Source organism: Metopolophium dirhodum, chromosome 1, assembly GCF_019925205.1.
Source record: "Metopolophium dirhodum isolate CAU chromosome 1, ASM1992520v1, whole genome shotgun sequence".
Lineage (NCBI taxonomy): Eukaryota > Metazoa > Arthropoda > Insecta > Hemiptera > Aphididae > Metopolophium > Metopolophium dirhodum.
Genome location: NC_083560.1, coordinates 124,751,752 through 124,778,484, shown reverse-complemented (window position 1 = coordinate 124,778,484; position 26,733 = coordinate 124,751,752). Strand labels below are relative to the sequence as shown.

Genomic DNA, 26,733 nt, shown 5'->3' with positions numbered 1-26,733 from the left:
ATAATGTATTACAGTGACCTAATTTCATTGACACTAGGGACAATCGAAACCTACTATACAGCAGAGTGACTTTTTGAATTTTTTTTTTTTATTGAATTATACTCATTTAAAGGTCCTTGGTGTCCGTAAAACATAGTTCTTAGTCCCTACACGCAAATCCTGACCTTTTTTAACACAAATAATGAACGATACAGCATAGGCCGATATATTGGAGGGAGGACTTGATGAGGGGCCCAAGTCTCCTATGGATGTTTTCAAGCCCTTTTCTCAGAATGTTAAGTCCGTCTATAACACTTAATATTAATATACATTTATAACATTAAAATAAACATAATATAATATAATATTTATTTACATTTACGTATTAATATATTATATTATATACTTCTACAAGTTTGCGGGGCAGACAATTGAAGGTTGAGCCTTCCTAGTTTTGATAATGGTTAAACTTGATGATGGGTATCAAGCCCCTCCACACATTCAACCAAATAACTACCAATGGAAATATGTAAATAACACTAATAACTATAATAAGGTAGAGCAGTATAATATTATAATATAGGTATCCTGTCGGTTAGATCGATGTCTGAATTTACGACAGTCGTTTCATTTATAGCGCTTAAAAAGTACTTGGTCAGCATCTCATAGAAATGAGAAAATGATACGTTTCCGTATAACCTGTATAGGAGAGGTACCTCTTCGTACCCACCTTAATAATATTGTTATTTTTCTTGTGTACAATAATACACGTGTTCGGCCGATCATAATAAATACAATTCAAGGTGGTTATTAGGTGTGTACGATTTAAAACAGATTACATCAGTATAAGTTAGGTACGACCATGGAAGCGATTACCACACGGCATGTTGCGTTTGTAATAATAGGCAATTATAGTAAGTACCTTAGGTACAAATACTGCGAACAAAAAGACCGGTTAACTGCAATAATTAACGGTAGCATCGTTATAGATTTGATTTTAATTCAACCGTAAACATATTTTGCACTTTGCACGATTCCCGAAAATACTTATTCGGTATTATTTCAATATATTATAGTTTATCATAAAACGTTTTTAAAATAATATAGATACTGATATAGTAAATAATACGTAAAATAAAAGTATAAAACTACCGACTTAGTTTGGGTAATTATTGTTAATTTTTTTTTTTGTTTAATTTTGTGTCGAATATTAAAATCTATACTTAGTTTGGCTGTATTTTCTGCGACGGTTAGGGGGGGGGGGGGCTGACCATCATGACCATAATGTTTCAACCGTTCGTACTTGACATTCTGTGATTGAATTATCGAATGTCTTTATTTAATTTTAAATTTTTATATACAATTATTTTTCTTTTTTAAAGAATCTTTTAATCTTTATTTTGTCATTATGACAATGTGATTGTCGTTGTAGAGTTTTTGTCGGTTGCCGTACATTTAAGACCAGTTTCAAGCCCAATATGACATCAGAACTTTTAGTTAGGCGTTATCCGTACCGCGGATCATTCGCTATTTAACGAAACAAAGCATAATCATGCAATCGTACTATCTAATTTTAGGAAGATAATTTTGAAACGATTTGATCATATCCAGATTCTTGATGTTTTTCGTAATTATTTTTTTATATAGTTGATATCAACAATACTAAACATTTTAGTTTAATTCTAACTGCGACTGGTAAATAATATGGGATAGGTAGGTACATACGGTGTTTTATCACATTATAATAATAATTCTCAAAAATAACACGGCATTTTGGCATCACGGCATAACATGATATTTTATAAAATGCCTAGGAATTCTATAAATCACCTGGCCATTTTTAAATAAGTGTATAATAATATAATATGTTTTTACATACACTTACTAAGTATTTTGTATAGTAACTAGGCATTTCATAAAACGACAAACAGCAAATTGGGAAATTTGTGGAATAGCGAAAACACTAGGGAAATCCATTTCATTCTATCATAATAATACTAAACCAAGAAAATTAATTTTATTATTACAAGAAGGCATTTATTACAAAGTACGCCCATTTAATATTCCAGAATATAAGTAAATAGTAATACATTCATGAAACAAAAAAAAAATAATAACTTTATTTTTTATTGGTCTAGAGCCCGGCAACTATGGCCATTAGCTATTGTAGGAGTTACGGTTGTTAGGGTTGGAACGGTTGGTTGCGGCAACACGTATATGTGTGGCAAGGTTTTTGCCACTATATAGATCCGGGTGGTTACCCATCCGGGAACTAGTAGCAGCGGCCGTTACTTACTCTCAATCACGTTGCGTGATTGATTTCAGCCACTGCGCCGAGCTACAAATAATAACTTGTATGGTAGTATACAGTTATAAATTATCGCACATTAGATGCTTGGAGAGTAGAGAGCCATTGTAATGGATGTGTTAAAATTGAATTTAATGCTATACAATCATTGTACTTATAACGATTCTGAGCGAATACGTTCTGTCAGATTATAATATTACTATGTTAATTTAAGAATATATTATTGATATTGTCCACGCATGACATTTTGTCAAATACTAAAATGTGAAAAGACCAGTTATATGACTATATGGTGACGAATTAATTATCGCATAATTATCCCTCGATAGTCGATATTCCATATTAAATAAACGGTATTACAGATTGGTGATTACTAATGGATTTATATTAGGCGAGTTCAAACAATTTAATAGATTGTCGGCTGTATTTGGTTTTATGTAGAACTCTTAGACATTTTAGAAAATACCAATATTGTACAGATTACACAATTAATGACCTAGAGTCTAGATTGAAGTTAAGTTCAACACAACTAAAGATGAGGATATATTATATTTTAATATGTAGGACGTAATGTGTAGCAGTAGGTAGGTCGCGGGTCGTGCAGCAGTAAGAAGGTACAATTTAAGGGGCGATTTTGTAATTTGTTACAACGCCGCGTTATTCACGTGCGTGAAAGCACCACGCCGACGAGCCATTACCGCTTTAACGCGTTCTGTTTGACAGAGCCTTAAAACAGCCGAAAGCCCGAAATTGAATTATTAATTTATTTCCATTAAGAACACCTTATTAAGAACTTTGTATTAACATTTTAAGCATTTTGATTTTTGACCAATCGAAAAGATTAAAAAAAAAACTGATAAAAATCGAAATTTTCCTATGCCCATAAATAGCTAAAAAAAGAGTCAAAATATTTAATATTTAATGGCCCAGAAAATGTTGATATAAACCTCTGTTGAAAATTAAAAACACTTACAGTGACCTATTAGTTTTATAGTTACACCAAAATAACTAAATTGATTTTGTAGATAACTGGTTTTCTGACGCTTTTGAAAACTTCTGAAAATAAATATTCTATTTTGCATTTTTAAAGTACCAACTAGATTCAATTTCCCACTAGAAAAGATACTGAAGTTGAAAATCAAAGCCTTATTTCTATTATTTATCGTGTAAGATACACACAAAAATAAAAAGAAACCAACTCGCTCCACTCAGAATCTAAAAAGGTGGTTAAGTATAGTAGGTACCGTTCTCTATTTTACCCATTTGGTGCCGTACTGTAATGGATGAGTTAAATTTGAATTGTATACGAAAAAAAGATTCTGAGGAAAGACGATCTATCAGCCTTTGTCAAGTTTATTTTATATATTTTTTTTAATATTGCTATTAAAGTAACTTATTTTACTATTAGTAACAGCAAGTAGGTTAAGTTAATTGTCGCTGAAAACATTGAATTTAAAAATTTCATTAGGTGTATAAAATATAATAATATCCGTTTAGTGTTTCGAGTACCACGAATAATATTTTTAAATTAAAAAATACCTGCCTGAAATCGTTATTTCTCTTTTAAATATTGAATTAATATTACAATTAAAATGTACGAATCATAATACAAACATTTGGTGACAATTTCAAATATTTTAGTAACGTTATTCGTTTCGGAGTTGGACCAAAAAAAAACGATATCGATTTTGTCAAAAAGGTATGCAGGTTTTGCGCTTTTTCACTTCTCCAAAAGTCTGCCATGAAGTGTCACATTTTTTTAAAAAAAAAACACACTTCACTGTTTATAAAATCAATACATTAAATGCTCTGATCAGAATCTAAAATATTATATAGTATTAGTTGGAATTTATTATAATTAACAAATATCATACATTCATATTATCGTCCTGCAATGTTGCGGGTACGGAACACTGCCACTACGGTCTGTTTATGATAATAATAAATTATTATGTATGTATATTGTGTATACGGACAAATAATATTGATATTAAAGTATTTGGTAAAGATAAATATTAGTAATAACTAATAACTAATAACTTATTAGTAATAAGTAAACTTCCTATACGGGTACCTATTATACTATACACTATTCATATTATATTGACGAAGACCTAGTAGACCTAGGGTAAGTCACTGATATATCAAAACAAAAAAATGTAAATTCCAAAGACCATACATTTTTTTTTTAATGTAAATTCTACCTGTACTGTGACCCGTAACTTAAGCTTTAAACTCCACCGACATTATTTTTTAATCGGTTCAATATTTTTTTTACTTTCAAATCGTAAGTTGAAATTAAATTGTATTAATTATTCTGACACACATTTGTCTTCCCAATGTAAGGCTGAAATGTTTTTAAGTACACAACTCGTCCAATGTCATATATTTATCAATTTAATTGTGTAAATGTTTGATTTTGTTTTATATTATCATCGTGTAGATTAAGAGTTATACATTAACTGATAAAGCGTAAAATACTTAATATTTCCAGCTTGAGATTTAATTAATCAATAATTTTTATTGTACATAATATATATAAATTTGTAATAGTGTGTTTATAAATTTAGGTTCACAATGGAAATTGTAACCGGTAATATTAGATACTATTTTATTAGTAACTAACCAACTATACGCCTGATGGCGATTATAATATATTATTATATTATTATGTGGTATAATTATTTGGATATGAAAATATAATTGATTAAATGTAAAATGAACCATTGGAATAAATTCCAGGAGACGAAAATAATTGAGTTTTTTTAACCCGTATAATGGTAGTTGACATATACGCTGTTGCATATAATATATATATATAGTATAAAGAAGTTAATAAAACTTAAAAATAACAAAGACGCCGAACAAAGAAAGCATCTTTACTGTGCATACATTATTACACCTGAAACGCGTTACCCAGCTCATACCGTGGTAGCAATGCAACACATAGGCGCAACTAGCGACATTTTGCTGAGAGGGCTAAAATTGAATCAGCAGCACAAACCCCGATAGTTAATATTTTAAAATAAGATATGATTAAAAACCTGGGAGAAAGGGTACGGATAAAACTGTGTGGGCTTATCCCCCCTCCCTTAAGTTCCCTCTAAATGCGCCTATTCTCCTATCCCCGATCAGCCATCTCAGGAGAAAAATAAACAAATTAAAAACTCGGTGAAATCGTTCCACATTATTTTACTGCAGGGATATAATATGGGTACCTATACACATATTTATGAAATTGTTGAATTATTGTACCTTCATGCGTAGGTGACAGTGGTGGAGGTGGATGCGGAAAGGGTTGTTGAGTGGGATGATGACTGCAGGTGGGTGTGGGTCCCGGGTACTCTGGCGGTGGGTGCGTGCGCACCATATAGACAGTCAGTGGGTGTATGGCCGGCGGGTCAGGGGTAGGGATCGCGCGAGGGCAATGCGGACGAAGGGTGCGGCCACCCCAACCCGCCAGTCAAGGGTTCGTGCGTTCCCATAGGACCGTCCAGGCTTTTTGGGCGACAACGAAGCGACTAACGCCCGTCTGCCAGAAGCTGTGATCAGTCCACAGCAACCCAGAAATCCTCAGTCGACAAACGACTACCAAGCCGTCTCATCGTCAAACAGTCCACACCATCCGTTGAAACTGTGAAGACGAATCACGGTAATATGACTTATAATTATTATTATTATTATTATTATTATTACTATAGATTTTACTTGTATAATATAATATATATATAAAATAAACTTATAAATTACTGTTATATTATAATATTATGTCATGTTTGATTTTTTCACCGTTTATGCAATTAAGTTATCAGTAGTTGACTTTAATCTTAAGTCAAAAATACTTTTAAAAAAAAATGAATGTGAACAAATAACTGTACATTACTTTTGACTTAAGAAATATTTATTGTTTTTTCTAGTTGTTCTTGTAATATGATACATGTAGGTCATTATAATATTTCATTCTTGAGTATATACATCATTATGTAGTTGTAGGAATATATAATAGTATGTTTTATTAAATTTAAATAATTTATTTACTAATACAGTAATGCCCATATTAGTTCAGTAGTAGATACTCAAGTATAAATAAATAGTTTTTTTTTTCTATTATACTTTTAATAAAAATAATAATAATATGACATTACATACAGGAAATTTTATTTAAAATTGCAATTCTTTTTAAAATACAATAGTAAAAAATGTTGTCTTAAAAAAAATGAATTACTAATTATTGTATTGCAATTTTACCAAAATATTTGAATTTATTAAAAATATTTAATTAGGTACCTATATTACAATTATTATTGATTGCTTAAAATTGTTAGTTTTAAAAAAAACAACAATATATGTAATAATATTATCGTGTTCGAAAAAAATGTAATTACCTATAATAATATATTCTACAGATATTAAAAAATTATCGAATTTATTAGAAATATTTACTTAAAAAAATTATATTCAAATACATTTTTTTGGGAGACGGTTTAACATTTCAAAAATTCTGTGTATCTTATATATCTATTTTATTGTTAGTATTTTAGTTGATATTTTCACTAATTTGAATACATAAATATGTTTTAAAATTACAAATTTGGTATTTTAAAAATGTAAACTAAAATAATAATTTACATCTTTAGATAATTTTTTTCCATATTTTATTAATATGTAGCTTTAAAAACTTCTTTTTCCTGAATAATTAGAGTTGTATGGTATAGGACCTGAATAGCAAAAAAAAACATGTAATAATATTGTAGGCTCAATATACCGTCATCATTCAAAATATTCAAAATACAATTTAAATATAAATCTAAAAATCAAAAAAATTATGATTATTAATGTCTATGCATTATTTCACTACATAAGACTAAACGAATCAGAGTAAATTAAGTGATAATTTTAGATTATATTTTAACAGTCATGATTGACTCGGTTATAGAAGCCACCGATTATAGTGGCTCTTTAGTATGATAAAATTATAATTTATTACCCATATCTATTACGATATTTCGATAAAATATTTATGTATTTTGTGAACAATGTTTTTGTTTTAAGCTAATTAAATATTATATTTGATTTTTATAAAACTTGTGAAATTATGTTAAAGGTTGTTATAAAATATAAATAAAATAATGCGTGGAATATTTCCATTAAATGTTTCAAACGAGGAGATATAAACTTAACATAATTTATTCAATTTATTTATATTTGCTAATGTCTTGATATGTTTTTAAATATATCAAAAATAACAATACCTTTAGTAGGAATTAATTCCGTAGAAATATTAAAGTGAGACACTTTAAATAGTATAATTTATTATAATAATTAATAACTCATCGTTTTTAAACATAACTTATGTTAAAAATTTAATTATGTCTATGATATTGTTTAAAAACACTGCAATTATTATTTTATTTATAACCTATATTATAATTCATGGTATAAAACATAATAATATTACATCTTCCAGGACGATATTATACCCAAATCCTTTTAAAACACTATTACCTATATCAATCCGTCATCTAATATTATGATGGATTGACAATTATTTTCCACCGTACAGCAGTCTCCATAGAGATTAATTTATATGTATATTATTATCATACAGTATTAAAATATTAGCGTATATAAACTGTTTTCGAAAATTGAAAATATTAATAATTTTTTGGTGGTAAAACAATTGAGGTATTTGCGTGTGAGATAACCGAGATTATTCGCATATTATATGGTAATTTTCGCACGACATACATTCGTAAATTTGTTTAATGTTTATGAACATCACGTATATATTCGTTGTTTTCAAAAGGGAACAAATTAAAAACAAAACATTTTTTGTTGCTTGTAAACTCCGCTCGTCGGTATGTGCGAGTTGAATAATAAAATTAAAGAGTACAATATAATATAACATTATTATTACGTATTATCCGTTTACCGCGAAGCTAGTATACCTAGGCCAGATTATTACAGGATACCATAAGGTACCTATGTAATATTATTATGTGGTAAACGAAAGTGGCTTAATATAATATTATTATAGTAGAGGCACATGTTGTATACATTGGCGTGGATCACATCAAATGTGTTAAAAACCAACGACCCGTGCCCAATAAAAAATGAAAATAATATGTATAGGTAGTTGATAAAAAAAAAACCCTAGTGAACCGACGCGAACAATAGCGGGCGCCGCGTAAATAATTAATTTCAAACATTTTTTTTATCCTGCATAAATTGACCAGTTGTTACGAGTGAAGACGAGCACGTCTGCTATAGCTGTCGATTATACTACGACTATATAGGTATCTCCTATATTATGGATCTTATAAAAAACGTGTGTCCAAAATATGATCGACACGCGTGGTTGAAGTCTATATATATGTCGTAGAGTATAATATATTATAGTGACTAAAATTTGTCTTAAAGCCGCCGCAACACTTTCGATATAAACTTTCCATAGTTGTTGTTTGTTAGTAAACTTCCTTGCTGCGTAAATTCCTATAATACGTTTTTTCATTATCGACTTTTCGATGGACTTTACTTGACTTTTGAAGGTTAACATTCCGATGACGCAAACCTATATAATATATTATGTGTAAAACAAAAGTGATATAATCGAGGCACCAGTAGACATTGTCGTAGAACACGTCAAATTTGTTAAAAACCAACGACCCGTTCTCAATAAAAAAAATGAAAATAATAATACAGTCGATGAAAAAATCCCAGTTCAACGACAAACAAAAACGGGCGCCGCATAAATCATTAATTTCAAAATTTTTTTATCCTGAATAAATTGGCCAGTTGTCACGAGTGAAGGCGAAGGCGTCTGGCTGTCAATTGTACTGGTATATCTATCTCCTATATTATATGGGTCTTATAAAAAATACACGTGTTCAAAATATTGTCGACACTTGTTGAAGTGTGTAGGTCGAAGGGAGACTATATAAATTGTCTTAGCGTTTTAACCGCTATGTGTGGCGCAGCCCTTATGAAGTCACCAACACTTTCGGTATAAATTTGCGATAATCTCTGTTTGCAGTTTGCTCCGTAAATATACCTATTATACGTATTTTCTCCAACGACTTTTCAAAAGACTCAACTCAAATTTTGAAGGTTAACATACCAATATGATGGTCCATACCGAGTCACCGTGACGCATAACGAATAACAATATAATAATATAAAATATATATGATAATTGAGCGATGACTTACACGCACAATAATAATATTGTGTTATTCATTGTTGTCGTAGGTGGTATATATAATACCTAAAGCGCAAGTCGTCTTGTTTCTGAATTTTGAATTTTATTTAACAGCAGAATAAGCGTAAAACGATTTTAATTCCTATTTTATATTATGTAGTCAGTGATATTATGTATGGAAATATAGGATCCCGGTCAAAATATCCAACAAATAAGAATCCAGGGTTAAAAAACAAACAGAACAAAACATACAATTAAAATCAAAATAATATGCAAAGTAGCCAGTTAAAAAAAATTATAATGATTACAAGATTGTCTAAGTATGACTGTCAAACGTTTAACAATATAATAGGCTATAATATATTATTATTTTATAAAAAACTATTCTCTATACATAATATTACAATACTATTATTGTTACTAGGCAATCATATTGGAAAATTAATTACATTTTTTAATTTGTTTTCAACTAGTTTAAGTGAATTAATTTTTAATAATTATTTATGGTTAATAAAAATAATGTTAATACTATTATTAATATTTTTCTAATCAGACTATTTTCAATTTATTATTTAATATACATTTTTTCTCCTATATCCGTCGGACATTTTCCCCCAGATGCCACAATATACACGGTTAATACAATATGACATCAAAATCAAATTAAATAAAAATAATGCATCTTTCGATTCTTTTTTTTTGTTATAAATACAAGGTTTAAACTGCCTTTTGAGATTTATAATCTACGGCTGACGTTTTTGACGAAAAATAATATCAGCGCACTTGATTGTCACAACTCTTTACTTCATTAAGATACGATTGTCTGTAATCTTCATATAGTACGCCCCAAAAGCTTGAAAGCTTATATAATATTTTAAGCAAACAAAATATATAATATTTTAATGGTATATAAGAGTTTGGAGTAGGGTTTTAAACTGAATTACAAAATATCGTATTGACGTTATAATATTCTATACATCAACATCACGACTCATTACTTACAATTAACTCCGTCGAAATAATAATATATACTTGACTTACAAGGGCTTTATGGGCGGATTTGCGTCCGTTCGATTCACAGCAGTAATCCGCTGAACACTCGATCGAAATGGCGTCGAAAATAATTCAAACTGTCAAACCCGAACGCAAATACAACACAATTATATATAATCTCGATCAACAGCCACCGCCGACGGTGTTTTTGTTCGGATAAGTCCATCATCATCCGATCTCATATCCCTTGTCCTGCACTGTTAAGGCCTTCTGACCAATACGACAGTTATAGAAGAACTCACATTTTCTCGGCGGCTATAATAATAGAGCCTAGCTGTGAGTTCGTGGAGAGCAGCTTACAGCCCCTTCGATCATCGTTACAATATTTTAATCTTCTTGGACATGCGCATTATTTATTATAGCGAGGCAGAACTTTTCTTTCAAAATCATAAATTAAAAGTCAAAATTAAAACTTTTATGTAATTTTGTTAGTATAGGTATCTATTCTGTTGTGAGTAGTTAACTTATGCATTTGTATTACCATATAGTGCTGTTAAATTTGATTAGGCGTACTGTAGTTATACCGAGCGCCTTTAACACTGCAAATCGCAACATATTATAATTATATTCAATCAGTTGCGCCCTTACAATTTCGTATACTCAATTAAACTTCTATGTTACTACAATCACTCTCTTCCAAACATCATATCCCTACATGAAAACTATAAGCGACCAGAGTTTTTTTTTACCCCCGAAAATTGGAAAACATGAGCTGACTTAAACTTGTCTAGACCTGTTTATTCGAGTCATTATTCAATTTTATTGATTACGTAAACGTGTTTTCCCGGAAAAACGCGCGACCCATTCTCATCCTTGTCGTTGGATTGCTGCGTGTAGTGTTGAAAGTGTGTACGACCTAATAATATAAAATATATAATAATATAAAATCACGTCTTATTGAGGATTGAACATGACGTAATATTACATATTATAAAATACACATTGAATTAGGTAGTATTTTAATTATTCGGTAGCAATTCAATTTGAAAAATGTAATACTTTGATAATGGTAGCAGGTAATAACGATATTTATGATTCGTATACAATTTATTACGTAATTTTTTTTTTTTTTGGTATTATCTGTCTGTAAATGAACACGTTTACATTATTTTATGTTCGGAATTTTCAATATCGTGAAGTTGATTTTTAATTTTTTTTCACAACTTACCAATATAATCGTCATCGATGTTTAATACCAAAGATATAATATACTATATAGATTAATGTTTTAAAAGCATATATCGATAACCGTAATACCTAGCCTAAAACTGACCAGAAATATCTATCTGATAAATTTTAGCATCAAGACCCGTTACATATTTTATTCACAATATGTATTACCAAGATTCGATTAACCGGATATACCTTAGATTTTGGGAGAATATTAATTATATATAATACATTAATATATTATATATATATATTTATCGACCTTCATATTATTATGAACCAAACGTCGTGAAAAATGTATATAGTTTATCGCGAAACGAGACACCAAAGACACCAATGAAACAATATCGGCATAGTAATTATTATTATAGGTAAACGGTGCGGGCAAACAAATTGAAATTATAAATTTCACAGTAAGAATTGCCAATCGTAACCGGCATTGCACACATGCACGGCGCGTACCGATTCTCTCACATCGACTACGTATGATAGCAAATAGTGATGGATAAACATTTCCTAATACGATTCCGATCGGTAAATATAACCGCTATAGGTTGTCGTTTAAATATTTGCCCGTATATTATTATTTATTGGTTATTACATTGGCATAATAACATTAAACAAAAATCACTAGTCTTAAACGATTAGAGGTAGGTAATCAAATAAACTATCGTGTGAATTGAATATAGTTAAACATCTGTTCGTGTTGAAACAAAAAAGTCATTTTATTTTATATCGTTCAAATAAGTGTACGTACTTATTGTATTTTGTATTAATAAACACTTTTTAAAATTTGAATTTTCTCCACTTTGAAAATCATCAATATTAATTAAAAACGCATTGACATTAAAATATATCAAATTATTTGTTTTGGATAACTGTATCAAAAACTAAACGAAATTGCACTATAATTATAATATTGTATAAATAATATTATCATGTAATTGTTTATTCCCGGCAAACACTTTTTGGTTTTGTCTTTACAATTAAAATGTTATCAAAGATCAAACGAAATTAGTGTGCCGCGTACCTATTACATGATGAAATAAAAACTATTTTAACCAAAACGAAATAATTATTGTAAGCCCAATATTTCAACCGACAAAATTCACTAAATTATTTATAGTAGGTATCACAGAGAAACAATAATATACGGGTGCTTACATAGATCAATACAAGAAGTTTTAAATTTGAATTCAATCTCGTGTTAGGTACTATAAACGGGATTTTAATGTTATGATAAAAATTTAATTTGAAACGTGGGTATACTCAAAAATTACTATCGATAAAGTCACAACCATACATAATATAATATTATGCTATAATGTAATAAACTCGTATGATAATACATTAGTTGGTATACATTATAATATTAACTTTAACGTTTTTATCCAATTTTGAGTGTTTTCTTATAATTTAATAATAACGATAATAAAAATAATTTAATCGCATATAGGCAATTATCTTGACATTTTCAAATGTTTAGAATTTGAGTGGAGCTTGGAAAAAGGACCAATAGGTATTAGGATGACAAGATATTTTTGTTCATGGTTTTGAAGGAATATTCATAAAAAAATTAATAAAAAATTACACTTAAGTATGATATCTACATTTTTTTAAACACCTGTTCTTCTCTTTTAGATTTGCATCATCAGTCATCAATATGGCCGGCTATGAAATATCTGAATGAAACCAGCAAGTAGGTAACTTATACATGTTTTGATATTATAAAAAGTATGATTTAAAACTCACTAGTGCCGGTCGTAGTGTTGCACTAATATTAATATTACAAGACAATTTTCAATTAAAACCGGGTTCATAGTCAATTTTATCTTGCATAATACCTTACTTTATTAATATAATATCATATTTTGAACACTAGAATAAATAATAAATAATAATACGTAATTATAAAATAATTTATTTCATTTTTTTGTAGAGATTTTTAACTCTACTAGTTATTTTATTTTCCAATCTACATTGCTATACCTAAAATATCCATTATTGTAACAAATCAGCTTTTTCCAGTTAATTCGAAGAATATATTGCTTGCTTAGTTAAATCATGACGTTATACACATCATATAATATTATAATAATTTTTAGCTAAACATGATTAGTTAATATATTTGTAGTTTAGTCAATACTGTACTTGTACCAACAATGTTTTAAATAAAAATAAACTGATTGATTAAATAATTAAATTGATGCTAACGTATAATTTCGTAAACCACAACATTAACTGTGTGCCATATAATTAATAAAAACCAATAATAGCATGCATTTTTTAAGACTATATTATATTTTAGTAAGGTACTATTTTATAACTTTGAAACTTTGAAGCACAATCGCTATGTATGACCCAGGTGCTAATTAAAAGTTAATAATTGTTCTTTTTAACCGAGTAAAGGTTAATGATTCTCCACATACCTATATCAATAGGCTTAACATTTTTGAGTTAAATAATATATTGCCATATTTTTTTATTAACTCATAACTTAACGTTGACTTAAATAACTCAATAGTTATTTTTTTCATTTCTCCATTCATGGGTAAATGTTATTAGATTTTTGTTCATATAAAAATGCACAATTTAACTAACATTTTTGGTTTGCTCGCATTAACAATACTAGTAATTATGTAACACTGAATTTAATCATTATAATTTTGTATAAAATAATAAATATCAATATTTTGATAGTTGTGTTTGTTTTGCGTCGGTTTATACCTTTGTAATTTCATAGTTGGATTACATTACACAGCTGAGTGCATACGCTGTCAGCAAACGGTTAGATGAATTGTTTAATTCATGACTGACTGAACAATTTTAACGATTATTAAACTTAAAATGTTGTGTGTGTTCAAATTCAGTCCAACAAATCTGTCATCCAATATGCTTTTATATAAATTATAAACAGTTCCAGTATCGTATTATTAATAATATTTCAAAGAAATCGACGAATTTCGAAAATAATCATATTATTTGTGTGGACAAACGTGTTACACGATACACCCTTAATATTATCATTTACATAACAATTTATTCATATATTTCCGACGTACTTTCTGGTGACAGCTAAGTTTGTGTAATTTTTACAGACTCAAGAAGAACATTCGATTTCAGTGAACCAAACCATATTAATCAACAAACTTGGTAATCTCGCGGTTGTTCGTAAATTCAAGATCCACTTGCAACCGGGTTTTCAATCCTAATCGACGGGTAAGGTTTTGATGTGTATTTTTTTGTGCGTAATTATAATGTAGTTTGAATAGCGCGTGTTGGTTTCAAAGTCCGCACATTTGATACCCGATGTAACCACCACCCACCCACAATTTAACTCACCAGTTACTCATCATTCACTAAATATGATTTCTGTCGAAAGTTTTGCAGTGCAGAATACTATTGTTATTATTATCACGGGATACCATGGCTATCACAACGAATTTAACTGTTTAGATTTTCTTATTTTTTAAATTAATTTAACGATGTTGAGCATATTGCATATATTATTATACTAACAATTATAATTCTCATTTCTCTGATGTATTGCTCACGTAGGTCGTGGGTGTACTCTCGTTAAACGAATATATAAATAAATAATATAGTTTAATAATATTTGTGTTCTCTTTGTCAAAGTGTTTCCTTTGAATATCAAATAACGTATTTTATTGAGTAATGCTATTTGAATGATATTGTGACTTTCGAAGATATTGTTGAGATAAAACTGTATTCAAATGCCATTCATTATTTTTTAAGAATAAAGTGAATTTCTATTAAATTCATTCTGAAATAAGTATAACTTGCAACGATCGCAATGAATACAATTATTAAATTTAAATTTAAAAATGGAAAATGGAAAATTTGTAATGGTGTTTAAGATTACTGAATATACCTGAATTAATTATTATTTATATAATAATATTAACGATGTAAGTATACACGTTTTTCCCAATGGAGTTATAACATATTAACGATCCAATATTACAACATTACATTCAGTTCTTTAGGTTTTTAAATAATATGCAAAACCACGTTCCTGAGTCCTGACTGTAGTTGTTGTTAACCGTTACGACCATAAATATGCACAAATTCATTTGAACGGATGTGCCGAACCACATCATAATAATATGTATCGCGGGCAAAGAGTAAAAAGGTTGTATGTTCTTTTTTGTCGAAACCGACTTTTTCAAATATTTATACAGTTATAAGTTATACGGCTACAACTCGTTTGCGCAAAAAAACACTACTCAATTGCGCACATATATTTTGGCTACCTGTGACAAAAATCCCTAGTATCAGAACTCTTTTGCACACACATTTTCCTTCTCACTTTATTAACAGGCTTAGGACTGTCTGCTTCAAACAGACGTGATTAAAAATATGTGTCTGTGTGTGTGTGTGTGCGTGTGTGTGCGTTATATAAATCGTCATAATATCGTTACAGTATAGTCAATATAAATATAAAATTTGAATATCGACTCATTAAGACACGATATTCACTAAATTTATAATTATCGATATTAAGACATGGTTTTCCTTGCAGAGTTTCAAAAATATTAGAAATTTTTATGTCATCAACACACTAGTCACCACTGTACTGAACCATAACTACCAAAACTGTACTAAAAGTAGTTGGGTACGGAAAAACCAAAATGATGATAAGATAATATTGCTATCAAATATTTGATAATTTGTACTGCAGTCTGTGACGATATATAAATGTGTGTGAATGTGTCATTGTGCCCAAACGAGTTATCTGTTTTCAGGTAAACGACTTATTTCGTTGTGTGCCAGCGAGTAATCAATTTTCAGGTAGTAAAAAATTTTGAATGTGCGCAAACGAGTCGCAGTGAGTTTTACATGGCACATATTTTGAACTAGAAATTGTAATGTGAAATGTACTTTACACACTCGCGTAAACTTGTGTACATCGATTTGGGGAGTTTCAAAAAGGCCGCAGCCCATTTTAAGGGGGCATTGATGCTATGCAGTTATACAGGGAAACCAGTACCATTACACACTCAGGGGGGGGGGGGGCAATTGTTGAATCTACGGGGGAAAGGTTTGCCCATTTGTCACTTGGCTACTGCCCTGAGTTTCAAACGAAACATTAGCGTTCATTTTCAATCCGGATATGTTCATACTTCACCTGTATGTGGCCTAGAAAGTCGTGTATGTAATTCCAAAACTTTTCATCAATTTTCAATTTCTATATATTTCGTTCGATGTACAGACGAGCTGGCGCGATGGATGAGGGGCGGATCCTCTCAACCCGATGTTTACAAACAATATAAAATAAGCACACAATATCGTTATCTACGTGGCGCAGTTTGACTGAACTCCTATCATCGCCTTCCTGCAAAAGACGGTTGAAAAATAAACGATTGAAAAATAATAATTTCGTGTGGTACGTGGCCGTTATATTATCGGCAGCAGCTTTGCTGTCGGTGTTGATGTTTTGCCGTGGAAATATTATATACCTACGGCCGCGTGTCAAAGTATAAAACAATTGCTATATATATATATAGGTAATAAATAATAATATACGTTTTTTTATACACGAATGTCAATCATCGACGTCGAAGACGTGTAGTACCCGCCCGCGTAGGTATTAAGTATAATATTATTATGACGACGCACTAGAAAATATAATAATAGTAATAGTATTAATAATAAATAAATAAATAAAACGTCATCTGAAATTTAATCAAAAAAACGTGTCGACAAGGACTCGGCGCTGTTAAACAACGCGTTCGCTTTTTATTCGATTGGCTGAGCATTTTTCCACGAAATGGAACACATATAATATTACATCGAGCCTCATTTAAACGTGAAATCTATAAGTATAGAATTATTATCAATAACGGATTTTTCGTGACGATTTGATGGCTGCAGTGTTATTTGCAGAATAGAAAAAGGGTATAAAATTGCACAAGACATTAACTTATATTTTACGAAGATGTCAGCGTGCCACTGGTTTTCTCTCTCCAACCCATACGCAACATTTTAAAATATGTCGTTTCACAGAACCAACCCTGTGTTAATATTAGAGTGAATTCATCATCAAACCGTATTGGTTATTTGATGATGTTTTTATTTTTATTTAAGTTATGAGCGTGCAAATTATTACAGTTAAAAATACTTATAAATCGTGCAAAAATTAAAATGTCGTAAAAAAGCTAATAATAATGTCCCTACATTAGGGACACATGCAATGTTTTTTTGTTTAAAGTTTGATAGTAGGCGAATTCATTATATTATAAAAAGAGACAAAACAGTGTTGGTTCAGCCGAACATAAACTTGTATAATAACATTACGTTTCGCTTGGGTCAGAGAGAAAAAACAAATGGTGTGCTAACATCCTCTTAATTGAACGGAATACAAATACGTCCGTAATCGCACTCCAAATGTCAAACGAATTATACTATATTAGATGATAATATTTTTTTATTTGTTTTGAATAGTATTATTATAATGCAGTACATAATGATCGATTCGTCCAGTTATAAGCAATTATAATATTATACTTCGTAATCAATAGTGATAATTATAATAATAATTTTCGATTGGACGAGGAAAAAATTTCGCCCAATGAATATTCCGATGATCGTTATTTTTTAACCGACGGCTGTCGTTGGTGATTACTATTGTGCTTTAGTATACCTATACAGATGGTTTTCAATCATATTTGTTATGGGAGGGGGTGGCAGGGTAACTATTTGACGTGTGTCTACTCGGAAAACGTTATTAAAATAATATATTATTGTCTCCTTATTGTTTTTATAATAATAACGACAGCCGACACGCATATTCGTCGCGCTCTCGAAACGCGTAAAATAACTTCGGGAATAAAATAATAAGATGGTTGGTATCTATAATAATAATAATTATCATTATTATAGTATTTATCCAAATGTGTACTTTAGGGTTCAAGCGAAGTGCGAACAAAATGTCTCTCGACCAACTGCGTCCGTAACAGTCGTGAGTCGTGACTTGTAGCGGAAACGATAGATCCATGTCCCGGCCCCCTAACTTTGGAATTTCGAAACGAAATCAACTCCATTCATGTGCGCTTCATTTGTGCTGGTTTGTCTTTTTAATCCCGTCGGTTGTGCTCAATCCCTGCCCAAGTTATTCAACTTTCAAAGTGGAGGGGGGCAGGGAACATGCTTAGCTCGCCCACCACGGAATACGACTTGTGTCGAGCTGATCGGACAAGTCTTTATGGCCCTGTCTGACTTTTATGATATACTAAACACCAAGGTCCACGGTCGATCATATTATTTTCTAAGATTATCATTTATCACTAAGACTGACGACTAAAACAATAATAAATTGTACATGTGTGAGTGGTGACAGCCAATTATTACAATATTAGCTAATGGGAAATCGGAATACAAATCCCCAAGAAAAAATTAATTTCCTTTTAATATAATATAATGATTGTCAATAAATTAATTATTACACAGTTTCCTAATATTTTGACGAAACGTAAGAACTCCAAATGTTACTGACTGCGATTATTGATTCAATATTTAATTTTTTAATCAATTTAAACTTATAAACCATTTGAAATATTTATTGTATGCATATTATTTTCTATGATGGAGTAAGTGAGTAACTATTAAAATATAAGTAATAATAAAATTGTATTGTATTTTTTGTTTTTTAATTTTTTGTGTAGGTAACGTATCTGGTAAGACTTTTAAAAATATTACTCTGAGAAAAATAATATCAACCAAACTAAATACTTACTTTAAATAATTAACGTTGTTATATTACTTTGAACGTTAGTGTGAACTAAATTATATTATTAATCTATTTATACAAAAATAGTTTGCGTTTATTCATCGGTCTTATCTGGATTTATACATTGATGATAACATTACATTTTGGGTTTTTTTTTTTATTATTTGTACGACGTCATCTCACCGACCGACATTATATTTTACAAAATTACAATTTGTGTCGATTTTATCATTTTGCTAATATAAATCAAACATAAATTATAATTATCATAACTGTAAATTGTATGGATTAAGTTTTATTTGTTTTGAGTCAATATACATTGCTTCTGTATAGTATGCTTAATATGAATAGCTGAAATCTATCATTGCAATTATTATTTGGTGTGACTAAAATTTAAAAACCCACTAAAATAATAAGTAAAATTGTAAAAAAATGTTCTCGCTTCACTTGAAAAAAACAATGATACACGATAGTTTTGTCATATTTTCATAACAGTTAATAATATAATATAGATCATCGCATACTCTTAAATTAATTCATTATTCATTTCATATTCACTTTAAATCATATTTTTGTCATTACAATAATATGTATTTAGAAAAATACATTTTTCATTTTAATTGATATTTATATAATATAAATAAATGTTTCAGTAGTTATTGTATATTTCTATTTTATTGTGACTATTTTATTATTTTTGATAGTGATTTTTCCAACGTATTTTCTATTTTTTGTAATTAGTTATCATACCAAGTCCTATAATTTACAAATCTCATCATATTATTTCTGAATATTTTCAAGGGGGAGGGTTAGGGGCTGACGATGATATTTGTTATAACAAACTATATACCTAAACATAATTGGTTTTCAAAAAAAAAACAATTTTCAAATGAGAACCATTTGTAGAAAAACAAACAAAATGTCGTCCACCGACTGAACACTTGAAAACATATTAATATTCTATGTAATAATATGATAACTAATATTATGAAACTTTTGAAGCACTCGTTGTCCTTTGAGTGCGTTTTAAATCGTAATAATATGACTAGCTGGGCTCTGATTGTATAGCATAATTGCATTTTATTAATTATTATAACATGAAAGTAAAAGTAGTTGAGCAAGTTAGATATTTGTTCTATACAACAAGTTTTCCAAATATATATACATCGTGTATATTTTTAAGCATTTTATACGTCAAGTGCTATTTTCCCAGTTTCGGTGATATTTTGTTTTGAAATTTGTAATTAAATTCATATTTATCTTAAGTTTTTAATTAAAACGTAGTTTGATAATGGAAAGTTTTGTAGTGAAAAAGAATTCACGGACAACAATTGTACGCGTATATTTATTACGTTTTTTTCAGATAAGTTTGAATAGTAATGCTTACCAACGTCAATTCAACTAAACAGCATCATTTTTTAATCTTTTGTCACAATAACAATTTAAATACATCAAATGTAATATGAAATACATACCTATATCATAATAATTGTTAACAAAAATACAATTTTTTTTTTTGTTACCTATTTTCTATATATTTGTATGGCATATTAGGTATACCGCATATTAATTCATGAATACCTATGTATTATTAAAGCTATTTTTAGTTCTATATAAAGTCTGAGCATTGATTCTGACCCATGCCGATTTCGTTAAAATCAATTTAGAATAGTTAAACAATTTACATAATATCGTATGCGTATTCTAGGTATTGGTGCAGAAACGATTTCGTAATGTTTAATCGAAGCGTGTATTTAGTAAAAATATGGTCGGTGGTACAGCTGGTCACGCACAGTTTCTTTTGCGGCACTTTTTTTTATAATTTTTAATGCAACACGCGTTTAATTTTCTTAAATGCAATTTAATTTCGTGTTACTACGAGTTTTCATTTACACGCATTACTGCTGCAGGGCACGCCATTACGAAGAACGCTAATATTAATATATTTTTAAACCATGGTAGCCCTATGCCCCTATACATAGTTGCCGATATTTACCTATATAGATATAATATTACGTAGACTGTTGGAAAATCAAGAACAGATAATACGACTTTGAGGTTTCATAATAAAAACAAAGTTCCCGAATTTGTTCCGTACAACGTGATTTGAAGTGAACTAACTGTGGTGATACAAACTTTTGTTTTTCAAATGAGAACCACCATTTTTTTTACTGTAAATTATATTGAGTGAAAAAGTATTTTTGAAAATGTAAATAATGTACCTTATTCAAAATTGATGGATTAACATAAATTATTTAAACTACCATAACCCACATACTATCTTTCAAACACATTTAAAACAATGGACTTAATAGGTCCTTTGTACCTACACACACTTAATAACTTTAAAGTGGATTGAATATTGATTTTGATGCGTCAACGTTTACAGAAAAATAAACTGTAAAATAGGTCATTTTAATTGCAGTAGAAAATGGAGGGTTCTTTTTTGAAAAACAGCTAGAAATTTGTATCTCCCCTGCACACACCTTAAGAACAACAAATCTCAAGAATTTGAAAATATAGTCTTAAAATATGTTTGAAAGTTCCAAAAGTCAGTTTTAAATAACTTGAATTATTATATACCTAGGAAAAGGGGTGAGCATGCATAGTGAATCGTCCTGTATGGTCTATAGAAGTATACAACTTATAAATACCTCTGTTAGATAGTTCATGTACATTTTAAAATTCTTGTGGAGACTACATTTTTGACCCTTTTTTAATACATTTTTTCATCGACGATTTCATAGAACTCTATTCAGTTTCAGAATTGGAAGTATATAATACACGGGTTGAAGATGTATGAATAAAAATTAACAAAGAGTCGCTGTGACAAATATGTCGATAAGTCCTCGCAAAAGTAACAGGCTCTTATAACGTTCGATGCACGCATGTCTACTTCGGGCTTATTGTACATTTGTCAATATTAAACACAAATTATTATTAATAATGTGCAATTTTTATTGTAAATAAACACCAAAACCTACTTGGAACAAGTGCCACTTATAAGTATCACTCAGTTTTAGACACATAAGAATATTATATCGTACCTATAGGTAATTCTTACGTAATTACAATTATTTATTATTTTATGGTGTTTTTCGTAACTATGGGTGAAAAATCTAGAAAAACATAATATTATTATCGCCTGTACGGATGACGAAATGCATGAAACGATATAATAATATTATTCTTTACTCCGTGTTTCTCGCGTCGTACCTATTTCGAAATAAACTGAGACAGACCCACACGACCCACGTCCGCTTGAAACGAATCGACATTTTCGACAATTCAAATAAATAAACACCCTAAGTCCGGATCGTGTGAATTTTGCCATTCGTGTGTCATGGAGGTTTCTATCACGTACAAGGACTAGCCGATCTATTGACGTCTCCGGGGCGTATAATAATAATAATAATAATAATATTTATTGCGGAAAATAATAATAATAACATAATATTATTTTGTAATAATAGTTAATAACTGCAGTATAAATTAACATTTAACATATTATATTAATATAATACAGCAAATCAAAAATAACATTTTGAATTTTGATTTTATATAGGTATATTATATAATATTAAACACGATTTGAACTTATTGATAATACCACATTTGATAAAAATTAATATTCTGGATTTTATGCAAGTTTCTTTTATATACATATTGTTATGTAGTACAAATGTTAAGTTCTCGTATCGATTACATATAGGCACTTTAAATATTGTACTTTGCGTACTTCATGGGAGAAAACGATATAATATCACTGAGGACACAATATTGAAATGTTGGTAAAAAAACAAAATAGGGATATTGTATTTCAGCGAAATCATATTATTTGCAGACGAAGTGGCTTCAAATATAATATGCGTCATACTCGTGTACGCAACATTTCCGCGATGTACACCTGTGGATTTTTTTTTCTAGATTCGACTTTCCGGTACTGTATATCATATTATAATAATATGATAATGTATAGTATTTTAATAGTATTTTTTTTTCATTCGAACGTTAAAGCTTCATTATGTTTTATAATGTTATACTAATTTTTATTATTTAAATATTATATATTTGTATTTTTTTTAACACTGACCAAAACAATTGGCTCAATTCCTGATTCTTTTTAAAAAAAAAACGTATGATTTTTTTGTCTTCGCGGATAACTAAACTGTGCGTTTGGTCCTTGTAGTATATTATATCGTGAAGTTGGTCAGCTCTTCAACTAATTCATTATCAGATTTTCTCTGCTGTAGCACGCATTTCCGACACTTGCCGGTTAGTACGAGTGGTTATGGTAAATTTACCATAACCAAAATTTTGTATGCTCTCTACTCTTAATCTATGTTTAGTTTTCTATGATTATTTACCATTTATAAAATAATATATTATTGTTTGTAATCCAGGACTTGCATTTGAAAAAAAAATCAGTTTATTTGTTATTTTAAATTAAAACGTTATTCGACGTTTGCGATTATTCTTATTTAGAATTAAAACGTATCCATGTTTTGCGTTTATCGTTATTTAAAATAGTGTTGTAACCTATTAAATTTAAAAATAATAACTAATGCGGGTGGGCAATGGCCCGGATACGTAATATAAATATTATAATCAATCCTTAGATTGTTTGCATGAAATAAATGTTTCGACGAAACCAATAGACCTTTTAAATAAATAGATTTTAAAATATTTCGTTTCGCGTTATTTTTCGTTCAATGATATTCTTTAAATTACGTTTTGCGTTACGTTTCGTTTAATGTTATATAATATATTTTGTTCATTGTTATGTTTTGTTTTGCGGTATTTAATTATTTTTGATTATCGCTTTCCGTTATAATTATGTTTGAAAATTTCAATCGTTTTTTTGTCAAATATTACGTTATATAATAATAACGTTACTACAACGTTTGTAAGCCCTGAAATTTGTATTATTTCTCCAAATGTTCGTTCTCCGTGTTCGTATCATTTCTCGATTTATTGCTACATATTATATGCCGATAATCGTCATCATTACCACTTATTTTTTACGTCTAAGAATATAATAATATCCATGTGGTAGGTATTGATTTTTTCCTTGTTATATATTATATCTAGCATATTTTGTGTATTGTAATCATTGCCGTCGATCGTAACAAGTATATACATCGTAACGTTCGTACATATATTACACAATAATAATAACGATAACATATATAGGTATTATGTTCAGCTTTGCGTATGTCGTATACAATGTTATAATAATGTTATATTATTGGTGGTTACACGGTGATTAGTCGCGGTCGAACAGACTCGAAGGCGATTCCGACGTGGGTAAAAAACAGTCGCGTGTAACAGGATTTGATTCAACGTAAAAAAAAAACGACTTTGTAGGTAAAAAAAATATAAATTATAAATATGTTAAAAAAAAAAAAAAAAACGGTGACAAGAGACTGAAATGCCGCACACCTTATTATAACATAATATACCAACTGTAATATACGGCGGCATTCCTCGGTACGGTGCAACCAAATTGCACATTGCTCACTGTTATGTTAACACAATTGTATGTAGACAGTGTATTTGAGCATATCGATGTGACGACGTAGAATTATATTGTTCTATATTTAGGGGAATTCCGTGACACATCATGGGTCCCCGTGAGTGCCCCGTCATTGAGTAGGCCACTGTAATGGGTGTTTTATATTTGAATTCAATGGGATATATTATGAAAAACAATTCTGAGCGGAGACTGTCTCATCAGCCTAAGTAAACTCAATATATTTTATGATATTATCGCTGTTATAATTATTTATTTTACAATTTATTATAGGAATACGGCAAGTTGAATTAATTATTTCCGATAACATTGAATTCGAAATGTTATTGTATGCGTTAAATATACATAAATACATTAAAAATGTCAAGTAGTATATCAAGACCATAATGTAACCAAATTTAAATTTCGGACGCTCATAAAAATAATTGTGGATTTACTCTAAATATTTTTTTTTAATCTCAACAATAATAACTTATGAGAAACCTTCCATTAAATTTGCAAGGTTTTTTTTTACAGAAAACTTTATTTTATCAAAATGTATAGAAAAAAAAACTAAAAAACCAACATTTCAAATTTCTATAAATTGTTCAAAACATAATATAAAAATATTAAATTATTAATATTTATAATATATATATAATATAATATATAAATATTAATTAAAAATATATCATGTATAGAAAATGCTAATATGAACATTTGGTTATTTATTTACGTAGTAACGTTAAGTTAAAGTTACTATGGTTATTCGTTTTTGAGTTATACCAAAAAAACACAGTTGGTCTTATAGAAATTCTGTTGTTTTTTTATTTTATTTTTAATTCTGAGAATTTTTAATTTTGATCTCTCAAAGTACTAACTAGATACAGTTTCCTTTCAGAAATCTCCCCTTAATGTTGAAAATAGTCTAAATTGAAACATTTTTTCTACTATAAAACGCGTTGACACATACACAAAAAAAAACCCACACATCATTGTAAAATCTTTACATTCATTGTTCCGCTCAGAATCTAAAACACGAGACTGAAATGCATTAATATAATACACTGTAGTATAAAGCGGCATTCTTTGGTACGTACAACGAAATTGCACTGTATAAGGTATACCGTCATAATCGTGACATCATCACAATTCTGGAGCAATGTACTTATAATATGCACCTATACCTACGTTTTAAAATGTCTTATAAAATCAGTGTTTGGAAGCATTGACACTCAATGTTTAGGTTTAGGGCGCACGACTCCACCACTTCCGCTCAGAATCTAAAACGGTGACACTAGACTGAAATGCATAATAATATAATACACGAAAGCACTGATTAAGCCATAAGGTATAACAAAATAATTACATCATCACGGTGTAATATACGTTTTAAAATGTCTCATAATATCAGTGTTTGGAAGCTGCCATGGCTTGAATGTTGAGGATTGCACTCTGATTTTTTAAATGTGGTTGGTGATGGCTAAGGATCTTATAGTTGGACGAACGGCGATACACCACGAGATGATTGTAAACAAGACGTGATAAATATTTATTTATCCAGTACAGACAATAAGATGTGTCTAATTACTATAGTAATACTAATTATATACATACCAATTTCGTACACGACACAAATCGAATTACGTGTGATGAATGACGATTATGCATTCCGTTATCGACGTTTCCTTTGGTAATTAAGCAAATTGGACTTTCACAAATTGTTTTTTTTTTATGAAGTATAAAATGTAGACTTATTGTGG

At 29.5% G+C, this 26,733-nt stretch overlaps 1 protein-coding gene across 1 annotated transcript in view; it reads left to right on the top strand.

Moving 5' to 3' along the window:
• Positions 1-14,870: 14,870 nt before the first annotated feature.
• The window catches only part of LOC132953626 (uncharacterized), a gene marked incomplete at its 5' end in the record, with an annotated part of 54,195 nt that continues 42,332 nt past the window's right edge, over positions 14,871-26,733 (top strand). The window contains one exon of the mRNA XM_061026002.1: positions 14,871-14,927. Coding sequence (XP_060881985.1) covers positions 14,871-14,927 — 57 coding nt within the window. The remainder of the gene's footprint in view (positions 14,928-26,733) is intronic.